General features: G+C 37.2%; 1 protein-coding gene across 2 annotated transcripts in view; it reads left to right on the top strand.

Annotated features, from left to right (window-relative positions):
• LOC150108577 (F-box/WD repeat-containing protein 9-like) overlaps positions 1 to 16,814 on the top strand; it is a 243,118-nt gene that overhangs the window by 82,515 nt on the left and 143,789 nt on the right. For both annotated transcript variants that reach the window (XM_090416020.1, XM_090416021.1), the window contains exon 3: positions 12,801 to 12,943. In XM_090416020.1, the coding sequence (XP_090272146.1) occupies positions 12,801 to 12,943 (143 nt within the window). The remainder of the gene's footprint in view (positions 1 to 12,800; positions 12,944 to 16,814) is intronic.

The raw sequence follows: 16,814 nt of genomic DNA, 5'->3' as shown, positions 1-16,814 counted from the left end.
TGCAGAAAGTGACCATAAGGTTTTGACTTGGAAAATGAATAGACATGCAGGAGTATCAAAGAAATGGGAACGTATGTGGAATTATAAGGCAGATGATTATAATAGTCTTAGACGTCAACTTCGGGAAGTTTCATGGAGGGAGGAATTGGAAGGCTGGGATATCATTAGTGCATGGGAAATTATGAAAGAATATTTGTTAGCAGCAATGGTAAGTTGTATACCACGCGTGAACAAGAGGACACAATTTGGAGTAAAGTGGATGACAAACATTATTAAACAGGAATTGCATGTGAAAAAGAGGCTGTGGAAGAGATATAAGGAGACAGGTGAAGAGAAGATGCATGAAGAGTATAAGACACAGGCCAGAAGAGTGACTAGTATGGTAAGGATGACGAAACTGTAATGTGAGAGGAGATTAGCCCTAAGATCCAAAGAAAATCCTAGGGAATTTTTTAGATATGTGGCCAGTAAGAGGAGAAATGACTGTGGAAGAATGATTATTGTGGGATAAAAATGGGAATAGAGCAACTGATGCAGCAGACATTGCAGAATTGTTCAATGAACACTTTATTGGAGTATTTCATCCTGGAGGAGTTAGTTTTAATGCTAGAGGGATAGAGCAGGTTCAAGGTTTAGAGGTACAGGAGGAGAGTGTGTTTCAAATACTGAGTACTCTGGATGTCAGTAAAGCTGTGGGACTGGATGGTATTTCACCATGAGTTTTGAGAGAATGTGCTAGGGAACTGACAGTGCCTTTGACCTGGCTTTTCAATGAAAGTCTGGCTGCTGGAAAGGTACCCATGGAATGGAAGGAAGGTAAGATAGTGCCATTGCATAAGGGCGGTAGCAGACTGGAAGTGTCTAATTATAGACCAGTTTGTGTGTCATCAGTAGTTAGTAAGATCTTGGAGAAAGTAGTGAAGGACCATATACAGCATTGCGCAGATGAGGATAATGTTATCTGTGAGAGTCAACATGGATTTGTGAAGGGGCACTCTTGTTTTAGCAATATGCTAGTCTCTTATGATAAAGTTACAAGAGCATTAGATGAGGGAAAGGCATATACTGCAATTTTCTTAGACTCAGCGAAGGCATTTGACAGAGTGCCACATGATAAGCTGATATTTAAGTTGCAGCACATGTGTCTGAGTGTCAGATTGGTCAACTGGATTCAGGATTGGCTGTCTGATAGGTATCAGAGAGTTGTGTATGGTGGGGAAGTTTCAAGGAAGCAGAGGGTTACAAGTGGGGTCCCACAGGGCTCAGTATTGGGACCTATATTGTTTAACCTTTATATCAATGACATTGCCAGTGGATTGCAAGGGGATATTCAATTGTTTGCAGATGATGCGAAGCTGGGAAGGATTATTAGTAATAGTGCAGATGTGGTAACCCTGCAGGAGGATTTGAATAAGCTAGATAGATGGGCAAATGAATGGGGGTTTCCGTTTAATGCAGCAAAATGTAAGGTGTTGAGGTTTGGGAAACATCGATGGGACACAGCATACTCTATGGGAGGAGTTATACTGGAGGAAGTAGGAGAGACAAGAGATCTGGGGTTGATGATTGATAGAAGCTTGAAATTTAGGGACATATTGTAAAGGTGGTGAAGGTAACACAGAGGATTGCTGCAATAATGAGAAGGACACTGACTTGCAGAGATAAAACAGTTATCATTCTGTTGTATAAGACCCTGATCTGACCACACTTGGACTATTGTTCTCAGATTTGGTCCCCAGGATTTGAAGGGGATAAATTAACTGTGGAAAGGGTACAAAGGCGGATAACAAAGATGGTTTCAGGACCGTACAATGATAGTTATGAGGATCGGCTGAGGGAATGTGGGCTGCAGAGTTTGGTGGATAGAAGAAGGAGAGGTGATATGATTGAGACTCTTGAACTGTTGAGAGGTGGTTACAGGGTTGACACTGAAGAGTTCTTTCTCTTGGTTGAACATAGCGGGAAGGAGTGATGACAAGAGACCATCCCTGGAAGTTACAAAAGGAAATTGTGAGCAAGAGGGTGAGGAGTGGTTTCTTTGCATGGAGGGTGGTTGAACCATGGAATGCATTGCCTGACGGAGTGATGAGAACGGTCAATGAGTTGAAGTTGTGGTATGATAGACTTTGTGTTTCTTAAGGGGGGGGGACCTCCCCTCGATGAGTCTTGCTAGACTTTGTGTTTCTTAGGAAGGACTTCCCACGATGAGTCTTTTGACTCCATGGAGGCCTGAATAATAATAATAATGACTTGACAATGCTGTGGTGTTAGAGAAGAAAGAAATTTGTTGATGTATTTCTTGAAGAACTGAGGAGAGAGTTGTAGGAAATGGAGGATGAGAAATTGTTTCAGTAAGTTTGGAACTGAATTGTACATGGCATTGACCAGCAGTTGCTCATGCTTGTACACGATTAGAAGAAATTGGAGGAATAGTAGTGGCCAGTTCGCTGGAGTACTGCTCATGAAAATATCTATAGAAAAGGCATTAAGCAGCAACAGAGTGTCTGTGGGAAAGCGACAGGGTGTGGAATCATCGAAACAAATTGCTTTCTTCTGAATATGATCAGGCATTCTGAAGGAGGTCCTAGGTGCACCACTCCAAATATGGGAACTGTATTCTAAGGTTGGGACACTATATAAGTTATAAAATATCAGGAGTTGAGCAGAAGAGTACTGTTTAGAATGTAAAACATATCAAACTTTTTGGAAGCAGAAGAGGCAATGACCCTGATGTGCTTATGCCAGGATAGGCTAGATGTGAAAGTCAATCTAAGAAGAGAAAACCTAATTTTAGTTGGTAAGTGGAGTATTGGTAAAAGTGAGGGAGTGTGAAGGATGGTCTTTGTTTTGTGAAACAAGACAGGATTGCATTTTGGTTGCATTCAGATTCATCAGATTATCCTCATTTGATTTGAAAATGGCAAGGAGATAAGTGTTTGTGGCATTGATTAAAGAAAATCTTGAAAAGTGAAGTATCTGAATACTACAAGGTTTTGAAAATGATAGAGGTGTGAAGAGTACTGTCATCAGCAAAACTCTGAATAGGATTGAATATGAAAGAGGGGTACATTGATGTATAGAAGAAAGAGTGTATTTAAAAGCACAGTCTTTATACCAGGGCATTATACCATTAAAAGCACAGTCTTTATACCATTGATTGAAAAATCTGCTGAATGGAAACCATCCACCATGACCTGCATTGAACCACTGGAGAGGAAGCTGACAATCCATTTATAAAGGGAAGGAGGAATATCATATGAATGGTAGCTGTAGGGAATTATAGGAAATGGAGGAGGATGAGAAATTGTTTCAGTAAGTTTGGAACTGAATTGTACATGGCATTGACCAGCAGCTGCTCATGTTGGTACATGATTAGAAGAAAGTGAAAGAACTTTCTTGTTCTTTCACTTGAAGGAAGTGAAGGAAAAGGATGCCAGACCTGATTATAAATGCCTTGGAAACAGTGTTCTCTCTAAGATGTGCATGTTCACACCAGTAAAAAAAAAAAAAAAAAAAAAAAAGAGTGGCCAAGCCCTAATTAATTTAATGCTCATAATTTTATAGGTTATAGCTAGATGAAAAAAAAGGGCAACATTAATACATTAGCAGTTTTAGTTAAGTTGTTGAAGAAGTAATCATTTAGATTACTCTTTTAGAAATATGTAGCATGCAGCACACAAAATCTTTTGTATGTTGCATGCATTTTTGACAATAAAGATGTCACCAATTTTAGGCAAGAGTTTGTGGTTTGTGACGTTTTCTGTTGTGAGCACAGGCTATCATACATTGAGTCTAAGACTGGAAACTTGTGTACATGGGTTGGCAAAAATTAGAATGAACATTACTTGGAAATATCAAAAATGACCACTTGAATTTTTCAAAACTTTTCCATCACCTGTGACCAAAGGTGGGTGAGGTTAGCTAGGAGATCTGCTGCAGCGCTAGAATGTGATGATCCATATTTGTGATCACTATGTAATTGGTGAATCTCTTAGAGAAGCATTTGACTGTTGATGACCTTTTTCATTATTATTGAAGTCAGAGCAACAGGGCAATAGTTTGATGGTTGACCTTTATCTCTCTTTTTGGGAGCTGGCTGGATAAAAGCTTGTTTTGAACCTATTGGATAGATCCCAGATCAGTATTACAATTTGAAGAGATAGCACATGACTGGTGTAAGTTCTGGAGCACAATCGTTTAGTACAACTAGGATTAGGAGGCTTATTGGTATTTGATGTCCTTACTAGCTATTGATGTCCTCTTGGCAAAATTTCTGAGGAAATTATAAAAATCAAGTGGATATTAAATCCAGCATTATTTCAAAGCCGAATACAGAAACTATAAAAGTTTCATATGGAATTTGACCAGAGATTTTACGGGAATACACTCACCGGCATTTATAGGAGACACGATTGCTATGCCCAGGTGTCCATATATTCACCTCCTATTGGTCAATTTTAATAAGGTTTCACTGGCCTGACAGCTGTTTCAAACTGGTTGGGTTTCGTCAGAGACCAGGCAGAAACCTTAAGAGAAGAAAAGCTTTCTTTCAATACTAAGGAACCTGAAACATTGGAGAGGTGTATTTTTCGTAAAAGAACTCTCGGTTGGTGCATAAAAGTATTTGCTAAAATAAAGAGCCAAAAGGCTTCAGTTTGGTGATGCAAAAATTATAAAAATCAAGTGGATATTAAATCCAGCATTACAGAAACTGTAAAAGTTTCGTATGGAATTTGATCAGAGAACTTATGGGAATACACTCGCTGGCATTTACGAATTACCCTAGCCGGAACTTATAGGAGACACGATTGCTATGCCCAAGCATCCGTAATTTGCCTCCTATTGGTCCATTTTGATAAGGTTTCACTGGCCTGACAGCTGTTTCAACTGGTTGGTTTTCATCAGAGCAGAAACCGAATATACAGATGCTTGGGCATAGCGATTGTGTCTCTTATAAGATCCAGCTAGAGCAACTTGTAAATACCGGCGAGTGTCTTCCCGTAAGCTCTCTGGTCAAATTCCATACAAAACTTTTATAGTTTCTGTATTCAGCTTTGAAATAATACTGGATTTAATATCCACTTGATTTTTATAATTTTTGCATCGCCAAACTGAAGCCTTTTGGCTCTTTATTTTAGTAAATACTTTTATGCACCTACCGAGAGTTTGCTTATGAAAAATACACCTCTCCGACGTTTCAAGTTCCTTAATATTGCAAGAGAGTTTTTGCTCTCTTAAGGTTTTCTGACTGGTCTCTGACGAAAACCAACCAGTTTGAAAGAGCTGTCAGGCCAGTGAAACCTTATCAGAATTGACCAATAGGAGGCGAATGTATGGATACATGGGCATAGTGATCGTGTTTCCTATAAGGTCCGACTAGAGCAACTTGTAAATGCTGGTGAGTGTATTCCTGTAAGCTCTCTGGTCAAATTCGATACGAAACTTTTATAGTTTCTGTATTTGGCATTTGAAATAATGCTGCATTTAATTTAATATCCACTTGATTTTTATCATTTTTGCATTGCCGAACTGAAGCCTTTTGGCTCTTTATTTTAGGAAATTTCTGAGGGATATTCTGTGGATGGTTAATGGAATAGCAGGAGGATATTTGCCTTGATCATCTATACAAGAGTTGGAGAAGGAAAAACTGATGACAAGAGGATCTGTTTTATCTTTAGGAGATGTTACCATTGTACCAATAGGTGGAAATGTGGAAGAACAAGGTTGCATCCTACAGCCTTGGTGAGGGACCAGACTAGACTGCCATTTGAATAGGAGAGACAAGCTTAACGCATTTGTTCCTTACAAAATCTGCCTTGGATTTCTGGATTGTTACAAGCTGTAGTATATAAGATGAATGAGAGGCAGGAGTTGTTGATTTGAACCATTGGGCATGTGTTGAATTTTTGGCTCTTAGACTGCTTTGGCATAGTTGTTGGAAAACTAGGGTTTGGAAGGTCAAAGGTTTTAAGTGGAGTAGGGAAAGCATTCAACACTAGGATCAAAAGAGCCAAAAATTCAACACATGCCCAATGGTTCAAATCAACAACTCCTGCCTCTCATTCATCTTATATACTACAGCTTGTAACAATCCAGAAATCCAAGGCAGATTTTGTAAGGAACAAATGCGTTAAGCTTGTCTCTCCTATTCAAATGGCAGTCTAGTCTGGTCCCTCACCAAGGCTGTAGGATGCAACCTTGTTCTTCCACATTTCCACCTATTGGTACAATGGTAACATCTCCTAAAGATAAAACAGATCCTCTTGTCATCAGTTTTTCCTTCTCCAACAAGAGTTGGAGAAGGATTGTAGAAACAATCAGACCATGTGAATGAGGTCCAGAAATCCCAATGGTCATCGCAATTGGCACTGTTGTAGTGCCATATGATATTATTATTATTATTATTACATCACACCTCCAAGGAGTCCAAAGACTCATCAAGGGAGGGCATCATCTCTACAACTCCTCATCTCACTACTCCACCAACCGTCATCATCTACCACCAACGCCATCTATTGCCAACTACCACCACTAGTACTTTCACAGACAATCACAGTGATGAGACTTGCCAAGAGGAGAGCTAACATAAGCAGTATCTTTGGAAGGAGAGCTGGTTAAGAAAGGGTCCATAATATTGGGAGAATGATGAGGATTATGTAGAATTCTGGTGGGTGGGTGAACAGTTTGCATTTAGTCATTACTGATAGCAAACATTTCTGCTTCTTTTACATGCCTGTGGAGTTGGAGAAGTGAAGCTAGTCTGAATTATGTATGGTGAAATAATCAAGGAAGATTATCTCACTATTAGAGTAATTGTTTTTTTTTTTTTGTGGTTCTCTCTCATGAAAGGTTGTAAGCCTATAGTACATTAGAACCAAGAGCAGGCTAAGGATTTTTTTAAATTCTATTATTTATTAAGTTTTATAAGTTTTTGTATTTTTTATTTATTTTTTACATAGTCCAGAAACCCTGCTCTAGAGATGAAACATCGAACTTTTCAAGCCACTTCAATGTTCCAGATATCAGACCTGACAAAGGACTCCAATTAGCAGGGCAGTGGTCTCATACTGGGTGGTGAGATTCATCTCAGCACCTGAAGACAATCACAAACATCTATACCCATATCAGGATTTGAACCTGTGACCTATTAGTTGGAGATCAGATATGATAACCATTTGGCCAACCTAGCCATCATTAGACTATGTGATTGACTTTCAGAGATAAACAGCTAAATAAGTCAATAAAACCATCAGAGTTAGGAGAATGATAGAGGCAGCAGTTGAAAGCAACAAAATTAGGTAAGAAAGTCTTGAGCCAAAGCAGATCATATAAAGAGGATTCCAGGTCAAAATAACCTTTGGCATGGGATATCAGATCTGACAAATGTGCAAGGCCTGATATTCTTATGAAAAGCATCATGGAAGATGCAGTGAGGAAAACTGCAGTGGGATGTTGCCATTAGTGGTTAATAACATATTTTGTTCGAATGTCTATAAATGGTGCTGCACATTACTGATATTAGTCCGGAGACCTTGGATGTTGGTAAAGTATCTGTTTTTAAATTACATGGAATTCTGATTTTTTGTGGATTTATGCATCTTCTATAAATATTTCCATGGTAATTGTTCATATGATAATGGTAATCATGAATTATCATTTCCTCCATTTCTTAGCCATTTTGATAATCCTAGAATGTTTTTATGCCTTCATATATATCATCATATTCTTTCTTACCCAAGTCTTCTTGTTATATTCTTGCCATTTTCTTCTATAGCGAAACTTGTGGAGTAGTCATAACTATAAAATAACACGTATGTCACACACTATCTACTGTGGCATACATGTTATTTTATAGTTATATTCTTACCATGATTTTGTTTTGTTATTTTTACATATAGTTTAGTTTATTTATATATTTTTTTTTTCAGTATTCTTAAGAACTTGCTGACTTGTTAAGAACTTTCAATATGAATTCCAGGACTGCCTCTTTAAACCTCTTGGTCCACTATGAAGTTTGGATCTCCCTATCTTTGCATATGCTCTCTGGCTGAATCACTGAACTTCCTTTGGATCTTGCTGCTTAGTCTTCAAGCTTTTTATTATTATTATTATTATTATTATTCAGGCCTCCATGGAATCAAAAGACTCATAATGGGAGGTCCTTCCTAAGAACATAAAGTCTGTCAAGACTCATCGAGGGGAGGTGTTCCCCCCCCCCCCTTTGGTTCTTGTTTTCACATACTTTCCTTTTTTTTTTTCCCCTCTAACGATATTTGTATAGTTTGGTCTATAGTTCGCCTCTGAAGGCTGCACAACTATGATTCTTTTTGAAACTTTCATACATTCATTTTTCTTTTCATTTTTTATCTTGTTCAAAAACTAAATTGTGATATTTTCCCATTTCAAATCCCTGTGTGCTTCTCTATCCTGTCTGAGCTAGTCAGAAGATATTGCTATCAACAGTAACACGATGAATAAGACTTTTCCTATTTGTTAAACATTTTCTCTATGTGAATTTGTGTATCTTGATATTGGAATGTGGTGTTAGTAATGACTAGTCTATCCCCCCAAACAGAAATCCAACAGATACTCACATTATTATGAGTTTTGCAATTTTCTCCAAATGGATCTCCACAAGAACCATTTTTTTAATAATTTTTTTTTTTTTATTTTTACGTTGAATCCATGCACGAGAGGTTGGTTGATCAACCTATAGTACGTTAGTACTGTATATGGGTAGTGGGTTGGGAAAGGAGGAACTTGTTTACATTTGATTTAAAAGCCTGTATATTTGTATTCCTTGGGAAACAAAACAGGGAGAAGACTGTTCCACAATACAGCAGTTGCAGGGATGAAGGAGGAAGAAAAGAAACTTGTTCTGTGGGTTTCAAGGTGCACTGTAAAGGGATGTTGAACAGCAGCTGCACATGTTCCGACGAGCTTAGTATTAAGTGGAGGAATTATTGATGCTATTTCAGATAAACATTTACCATGGAAATATTTGTAGAATACACATATTGCAGAAACCAAACATCTGTGCAAAAGTGGAGGAAGTGAGTTGGTAAGAGATGGATCATTAATAAGTCTAATTGCTCTTCTCTGTATTGAATCAAGCATTTTGTGGGAGCTTTTAGGAGCTCCACCCCTCATATGTGAGAGCAGTATTCAATAGCTGGAAGGATATGTGATTTGTATAAGATTAACAGCTGTTTAGGGGTGAAGTAACATCTTGAGCGAAAGAGAAATCTTAGTTTTTTAGAAGCTGAGTATGCGATGGTTGTGGCGTGTTTATGCTAGGAGAGGCTTGATGTCAGGGTAATTCCAAGAAGAGAAATCTCAACTTGTCTGGAAATTTGGGTGTTGTCAAAAATAATACTGGAAGAAAGTGGCTCTTTATTTTTATGAGAAATAAGACAGAACTGGGTTTTGTTATAGATTAAAGATACCAAGAAATTATATACTTGGTTTAATCCTTTATCCAAGTGTAAGCAAACAAAGTTTGCACCTGAAGTATTTTCAGGACTGAGGCAACTCGTGGTAAAGGTGATAGGACTTCACATCACTTGCCTTAGTATCCCATAATGCAAAGCACATCTCCTTGGGTTTTGTTAGCATTGAAATTGACGAGGTTATCTGTACCCCATTGGAGGATGGCTTGGAGATAAGAAATGAGGGCAGTGGTGATTGATGTTCTGTAGATTGAGGTGAGTTGTGTAGAGTAAGGTCTATCAAATGAAAGGGAGGAGTGCAACGTGCTGTCATCTCCAAAACTGTATATTGAGTTGGAGATCAACTGAAGTAGGTCATTGATATATATAGCAGGAAGAATGTTGGTGAGAGGACAGAAACTTGTGAAACCTCAGCATTAGTTGAATGGTGAGAGGATAAAGAACCATCCACCACCACATATAGTGTGCATCCAGACAGAAAGCTGGCAATTCAACTATAGAAGTCTTGAAACAGACCAAATGATGGTAGTTTGCTTTGTAAGAAGCTTTTGTGCCAGACCCAGTCAAAAGCTTTGGAGATATCAAGTTCAAATGCAACCACTTGAGATTTGCCAAACTTCTCTATGGCATTTGTCCAGAGATGGGTGACATGTGAGCAGATCTCCTGTTGATCAGCAGCGATGGAATCCATACTGGCAGTCATTTATAAGGTGGGTGGATGCCTTCAAGGTAGTGTAGGAGTTGAGAGTTGATGATTTTTTCCATTACTTTAGACAGGACTGAGGTGAGAGAGAGAATTAAGGCAGTAGTTGGACCACAGCAACTTGTCACCCTTCTTGAATATAGGCCAATTTCCAGGCTGTGGGATAGATATCAATGGAGTAAGAGAGTATATACATGCGATATAGGATAGGAATCCGTTCTGGTGCACATACTTTCAGGAGAACTGGAGGAATGCCATCAGGGCCAGGAAACTTTTTTTTTGTGTGTCTAATTTGGACACAGTAGAGTCAACAGGGTGTAGCATAGAGGCAGCCTGCCTCATGGTGCAGCTTAATAAGGGTGCTCGTTCAGCCATATTGCGGTAGGCACCGTCACTACACTAACAATTCCTGTTAGCATAGCAAGTGCAGAAAGAATTTTTTCCAAGTTTAAATTGATTAAAAATTATTTGCGAACAGCAATGACCCAAGAAAGATTGGTTGGTCTTGCAACTATATCAGTAGAGGCAGACATAGCTTATAAATTAAATTTAGAAGAGCTTATAAACAGTTTTATTGTGCGATATCCCCATAGAACAAACATTTAATTAATATTATTATATAATTGTTTTGCATTAATGTTTCTCTTGTAATAAAAACAAAATAGCAATTGGAGATTTTCTTATATTTTTGTCTTATAATCCATTAGGGGCGATATTTAATTGTTGCCTGAGGGTGCGATCTAATCTGGCAGCGGTCCTGTTTCTCTTTCTGGCAAAAGGATATAGGGGGGCACTGTATGTTGGGAATTGTATTCTGGAATGGTTGGGACATTTACCATTGTCAGTTATGTATGCATTGGAAGCAAAGTGTGAAGCCAGGAGATTGGCTTTTTCTGTGGGTGATGATGCAAATAGAGCCATCTGGGTATGATGGGGTTGGAATAGTGTTTGGCAAAAGTTTCAACTAATTGTTTTGGCAAGAGACCAAAAGGCTCGGCTGCTGTTTGGACAGGCTGCTAGTGTCCTGCTTTTTTTTGCTTTTTCAAACTCGGAAGCATTGTTTTTTGCATCTATTTCGGGCTTCAGTATAAGCTCTAAAGGAGGATGGAGTTCTTGATTTGAGCCAGTTATGGTATATTTAGTTTTTCATTTGTACAGCCCTGGCACATCTTTTGGAGAACCAGGGTTTAGTTAGGGAATGGCATTTCAGAGTAGTGTGGGGGAATGTATATTTCCATGCTTGTGAGGATTACTTTGGTGATAAGTTAGGTGCATATGTTTCAGTTGGAAGACCAGAAGCAATAATCCAACCATGGGAATGAGGCATAGAAGTCCATGACTTCTTTGCCTTTTTATAATAATTTTTCAGAGTTTTGGTTTTGAGAATCCATCATGAAGGTTGAGATTAGGGCAGTGTGGAAGAACTTGGCCCTTTCTTTAAAAAGACATTTGTATTAACAGAAACATCTGTGTAATAATTTATCATCCCAGAGGATCCTGTGGTTAATATTAATTAGTAATCCCATATTCTGCTAGAACAGATTTATTATTATTTTTTTTTAGAGACAATGTAAGATTAAAGTTCAGAGATGTGTTTAGAAATAGGTCAGCCTCTTTGTCCAAATTAGAATAACTGACAGTTACATGGACTGAATATACTCCATGTATCAGTAATTTAGAGTTGTAACCATTAGAGAGAAAGATGTGAGGAATAAGGTTAAGTTCAGCTGAGAGGGAAGTCTGGTTAGAACAGATGTTGGTGGCTCTGTTGATTAGTTTTTTATACCATATTTATTATTTTTCAGGAAATTACATACTAAAGATTAATTATGATAATTTTAATTAATAGTTCTGATATGTTGGCAACGTTATATGGCCATCATTAGGGATCACAGAACAATGATATGTACATGCAGGCACTAACACTGGGAAAATGTGGTTGAAGAAAGACAACCCAAGTCATTCCTTGAGTCCTAAATGGCACCCCCTAGTGGGATAAATTAGATGGTCTTGGTTGTAGGGCTGAAGACCTGAGTATGAGTTTCCAAATTTGGGGCAATTTCATGCAACCAAATTTGTTGAAATTTAGAAATTTTCTCAGAGCTGAGACAGATTTCAGGAATAGCTTCTCATATTTGTAATTGTTAGTGCCGTACAGTTGTCTTCTTCCAGCATATCCTGCACTCGGTGTCCAAAGCATGGTCAACAAGTCCAGAGTGGCTGTAGTGGCAGAACTAGATGTAATCCATGTGTTCAGAAATTCTAACATTGGTTGTTCAGCCTGTTTGACCGTAGTAGGACAGTTGGCAACTGCAAGGGACCTGGTAGACAATTACAATATCATTGAGATGTCATTGAAATAACATTGATAAGAAGTGTAAGATGGTTGGTCTGTTTCATCTTAGTTTTGATTATTAATGCAGACAATTTGCAATTCAAAATCATCCAGTCCATTAACATATCATGATAGTTTCATTAATTTGCATGTGTTCTTGTTTCAGAATTTGAAAATTCACTTTTCAAATCAACAGTTAATTAACTTTATTAATTGAAATTAATATTAAAATGTCCTTATATTGCTTCTGCAGAGATTGTAAACTAGTATTCATTAAATGATTTAGCATTTTAAATTTATATTCTGATTATAGAGAATTCCTTCAGCTGGAAAAGAGCATGTATACAGTGTGAAGAACAAGCTTTGCTTTGGTCCACGGATTCTAACATGTTCATGGATTCATACTGTCTTGGTGCAGGTGATGGAGTTCCTATTGATGTTGTGCTTCTTATCGAGGTTTGTATTGCTAAGATTAATTTAAGGGGGAAAAATGTATAGTAGATTTCTTTCATCAGCAAAAAACTAGACAGACATAGTTTTTTACTGTATAGAAGCAGGTTATGATTTCTGTTAGATACATATATACATACATCCAGTGTTGAGCTATAGAAATTTTAACAAAGGGCTCGCATCGTCGAGCAAAAAAAAAAAAAAAAAAAGCCGTATTTCACACAAAAACTTATTAATACAGCTTGTGTACAAATTCCAATCAAAAAGTATGAGAGGACAATCAACTTCTGAAGGCTGTCATTTTTAAACAAATATTTCATAATCTAAACATGAAATATTTGCACACAATCAACTGTGCTAATTTATCTTACATAAGAAAAACATTTTTTAACTATCAAAATACAATAAGAATGAAATCTTTTATAATATTTTAAAACATTTGATTGGCTGCTGGTTTTACTATACGATTGGCTACCAGAAGGGAGAAGGGTAAAGATAGCGCATTCGCTTATTTTATTTTCAAACTTGGGCGCATTCGTTATAGAGGAGTTGAAACAATAATTCCAAATAATCTATACACTGCCAAATTGACTAATGTTTGTTAGGTTATTACCGTAGGAGTTTGTTGCTTAATATGTTTCAAAAAAAAATTTTTTTTTTGAAAAAAGAAGAAAGTAAACAAGAAGAACAAGGGGTTTACAAATTTGAGAAAAATTTAACAAAGGGCTTGCATGAGCCTCTTATAGCTCACCACTGCATACATCCCTACAAGACATACCTGTTGGTATTATTTAGTATTACACAAAGGCAGCTAAGGGCTATGGTGAATATATATATATATATATATATACAGTCATACCCCGACTTATGCAAATCCGGAGTTACGCGGTTTCATATATGTACGTATTCCCGTCCCACTTCACGCCTCACCACCAGTCGTATCTTTCTGGCGCCGGCCGTATTTGTCAGTGTTGCACATGCTGTGAACAAGCACTGACGTGTTTCATGCGGTCTCCCTTCATACACTATTTTTATAGTCTACAAACCCTGCGATTGTTTAATGTTATGTCCTTGATAAAAATTTTATCACATAAAAAATAATGATGTCGTCCAAAGGAAGCCAGTTCGATTCTTCTACAGCTAGCAAGAAAGAATAACATTGACTTTGGAAACAATACTCAACATTATTAAGGATTTTGAAGGCGGAATGAAAATTTGTGAGCTAGCAAAGAAGTTTGATCTACAGGAATCCACAGTAAGAACAATCATAAAAGAAAGGTTTACAGATTTTGGAGGACCTAGATTTTAACGAGGAACGAATTGTAGCCACAAGGTAAGGAATAAAAAAAATCACTAGCTTGCTATGAAGAAATTTTGCGTGACAAGAAAAAGACATTATGCCATCAGACGAATCTATTAGATTTTATGAAACCATTGACATCGAAATGACTTCCTTTTTTTATGTACGAAAAACTACAATTATGATTATATTTCTTAAAAAATATAGATGTTTTTGTAAACCTTTGGTCCCAATTAACTAATATTTTGTATGTTTGTATGCAAAATTATATCCGAGTTATGCGAATTTGACTTACGCGCTTTTTGTTGGTCCCACCTACCACGTAACTTTGGGGTATGACTGTATATTATATATATACACACACGAGGGTGGTCTGAAAAGTTCTCGGCCTAACAATGAAAAATATAATTTATAATTTCAAAATTATTTTTATTTTTCAACATAATCTTCCTTAAGACTAATACATTTATTCTAGCGATGCTCCAGCAGCATTATCCTGTCCCTGTAGTGGTTCTCAGTAAGATCTGCAAAATACTCCTCTACAGCAGCATTCACCTCTTGATTCGAAGAAAAACGCTGGCCAGCGAGGAAGAGTTTTAGTTTTGGGAAGAGATAGAAGTCAGAGGGAGCCAAATCTGGGGAATAAGGTGGATGTTCCAACAATTTATAGTGCAGATCCCTTAATTTTCCCACTGCCAAAACACCTTTGTGGGCAGGTGCATTGTCCTGATGAAAGATGATTTTTTCCTTCTGCAAACCAGGTCTTTTCTCATGAATTTTTTCATCTAGTCTGGTTAAAAGATCAGAATAATATTCCCCAGTTATTGTTTTACCCTTTTCAATATAATTAATAAACAAAATGCCTTTAGTATCCTATCCCAAAACACTGATGCCATGACCTTTCCTACTGATGGAACCGACTTTGTCTTCTTTGGCACTGAACAACCAGCTTCTGTCCATGTTTTGACTTCTGTTTGGATTCTGGTGTGTAACAGTGAATCCAAGTCTCATCCATATTAATAACTTGACACACAAAATCAGTTTTATTCTTGTTAAAACGCTTCAAGCACTGTTCAGAGATTTTCATGCGAGTGCATTTTGATCTGCTATGAGCAAGCACGGCACCCATCTTGCTCAAAGCTTTTTCATTTGCAATTCTTCATGCAAAATATATCTTTATGCAAAATATATTCATGCAAAATATATTGTGCAATTTCATGCACTTGCATGAAATTGCACAATATGGTATTGGATGACTGACTCACCAGTCATTCAATACCATATTGTGCACACTTGATCAGCGATTTCTTGTATTGTTACACTTTTTGGACGTCCTTCACGTGGATCATCTTCAAGACTGGTACGGCCACATTTAAACTCGGCAGCCCATTTCTTAATTGTCGAAAACGAAGGAGAAGAGTGCCCATAAACTTTTATGAACTTCAAATGAATTTCTTTTGGCATTAAACCTTCTTTTACAAGATTTAACGCATGATTCTCAATTTTATCCATTTCAAGAGATACAGACAACACTTTTGCTTCAGACAGCTATATAAAACAAACTACTTGATAGTATGATTGCAATTTCACATGGATGCTTATGACAGATGTACCAACTTAGGAAAAAAAAAAAAAAAATCTTGCCGATAGTGTTACCATCTATGCTCGAAGCCGAGAACTTTTCAGACCACCCTCGTATATAATTTTTTTTTCATAAAAGGTTGTAAACTTATGCTACATTCGTACTGCAGGTGAGCCAAGGATATTTTTTCCTATTTTTATTAATCATATTGCAGTTTTATTTTTTATGTAATCTGAAAACCATGATATCTAAACATAATCTTGTTATTTTTTTCATATTTAATCCATCCTGGCACAAATGCCTTACATCCATAGCCTCCTTAGCTGCTGATCTGCAGAACCACCACAATTCCTTCATTTCTCTGTAATCATGTACTATAAACATAGACCACTGCTGGTCAACATCTACACAGTTCAGCTGCAAACCATACAGATTTTGGTAACTGTGCAGACATCGTTGATTACTTGGCTAGTTCTTGGAATAGACAAAAACAAATGTATGTTGTGTGGAAGTTTTTATGACCACCTGCATCAGATTATCGGTTAGTTTATAACTTAAACTTATCCTTAGGGACCTTCCCTCACTATCTATCTATCTCTCCAGTCGCTAGCCTCTGGCCCTTCTCCCTTACTTTACCCAAACGCTGCCACCACTGTAAAATCAGTTAAAAATGGATCCTTCTGTTGGAAACATGTCTATTAAAAGAAAGTGTCTGTCGATTTGTGAAAAAGTTGGAATTATTAATGAGTTAGGATAAAAAATGTTGAAGTGTGTAAAAAGTTTTCTTTGTCCTCTTCAACAGTATTGACATGAAAGAATAAAGATATTTATATATTGGCACTGGAAAACAACCGAAAAAAAAATTAGAAAATGTGATCTTACAAACATTGATGAAGCATTGCTTCAATGATTCATTGCAGGAAGAAGTGCTGAATTCTCAATAGATGGTCCAATCTTGAAGTCTCAAGTGAAAATATTTTGCTAAACAATTTGGA

The sequence above is a fragment of the Typopeltis vanoorti genome, chromosome 3, assembly GCF_054136105.1.
Source record: "Typopeltis vanoorti isolate ZY-2024b chromosome 3, IOZ_Tvanoo_1.0, whole genome shotgun sequence".
NCBI lineage: Eukaryota > Metazoa > Arthropoda > Arachnida > Uropygi > Thelyphonidae > Typopeltis > Typopeltis vanoorti.
This window is presented reverse-complemented; position numbering and strand designations above follow the sequence as displayed.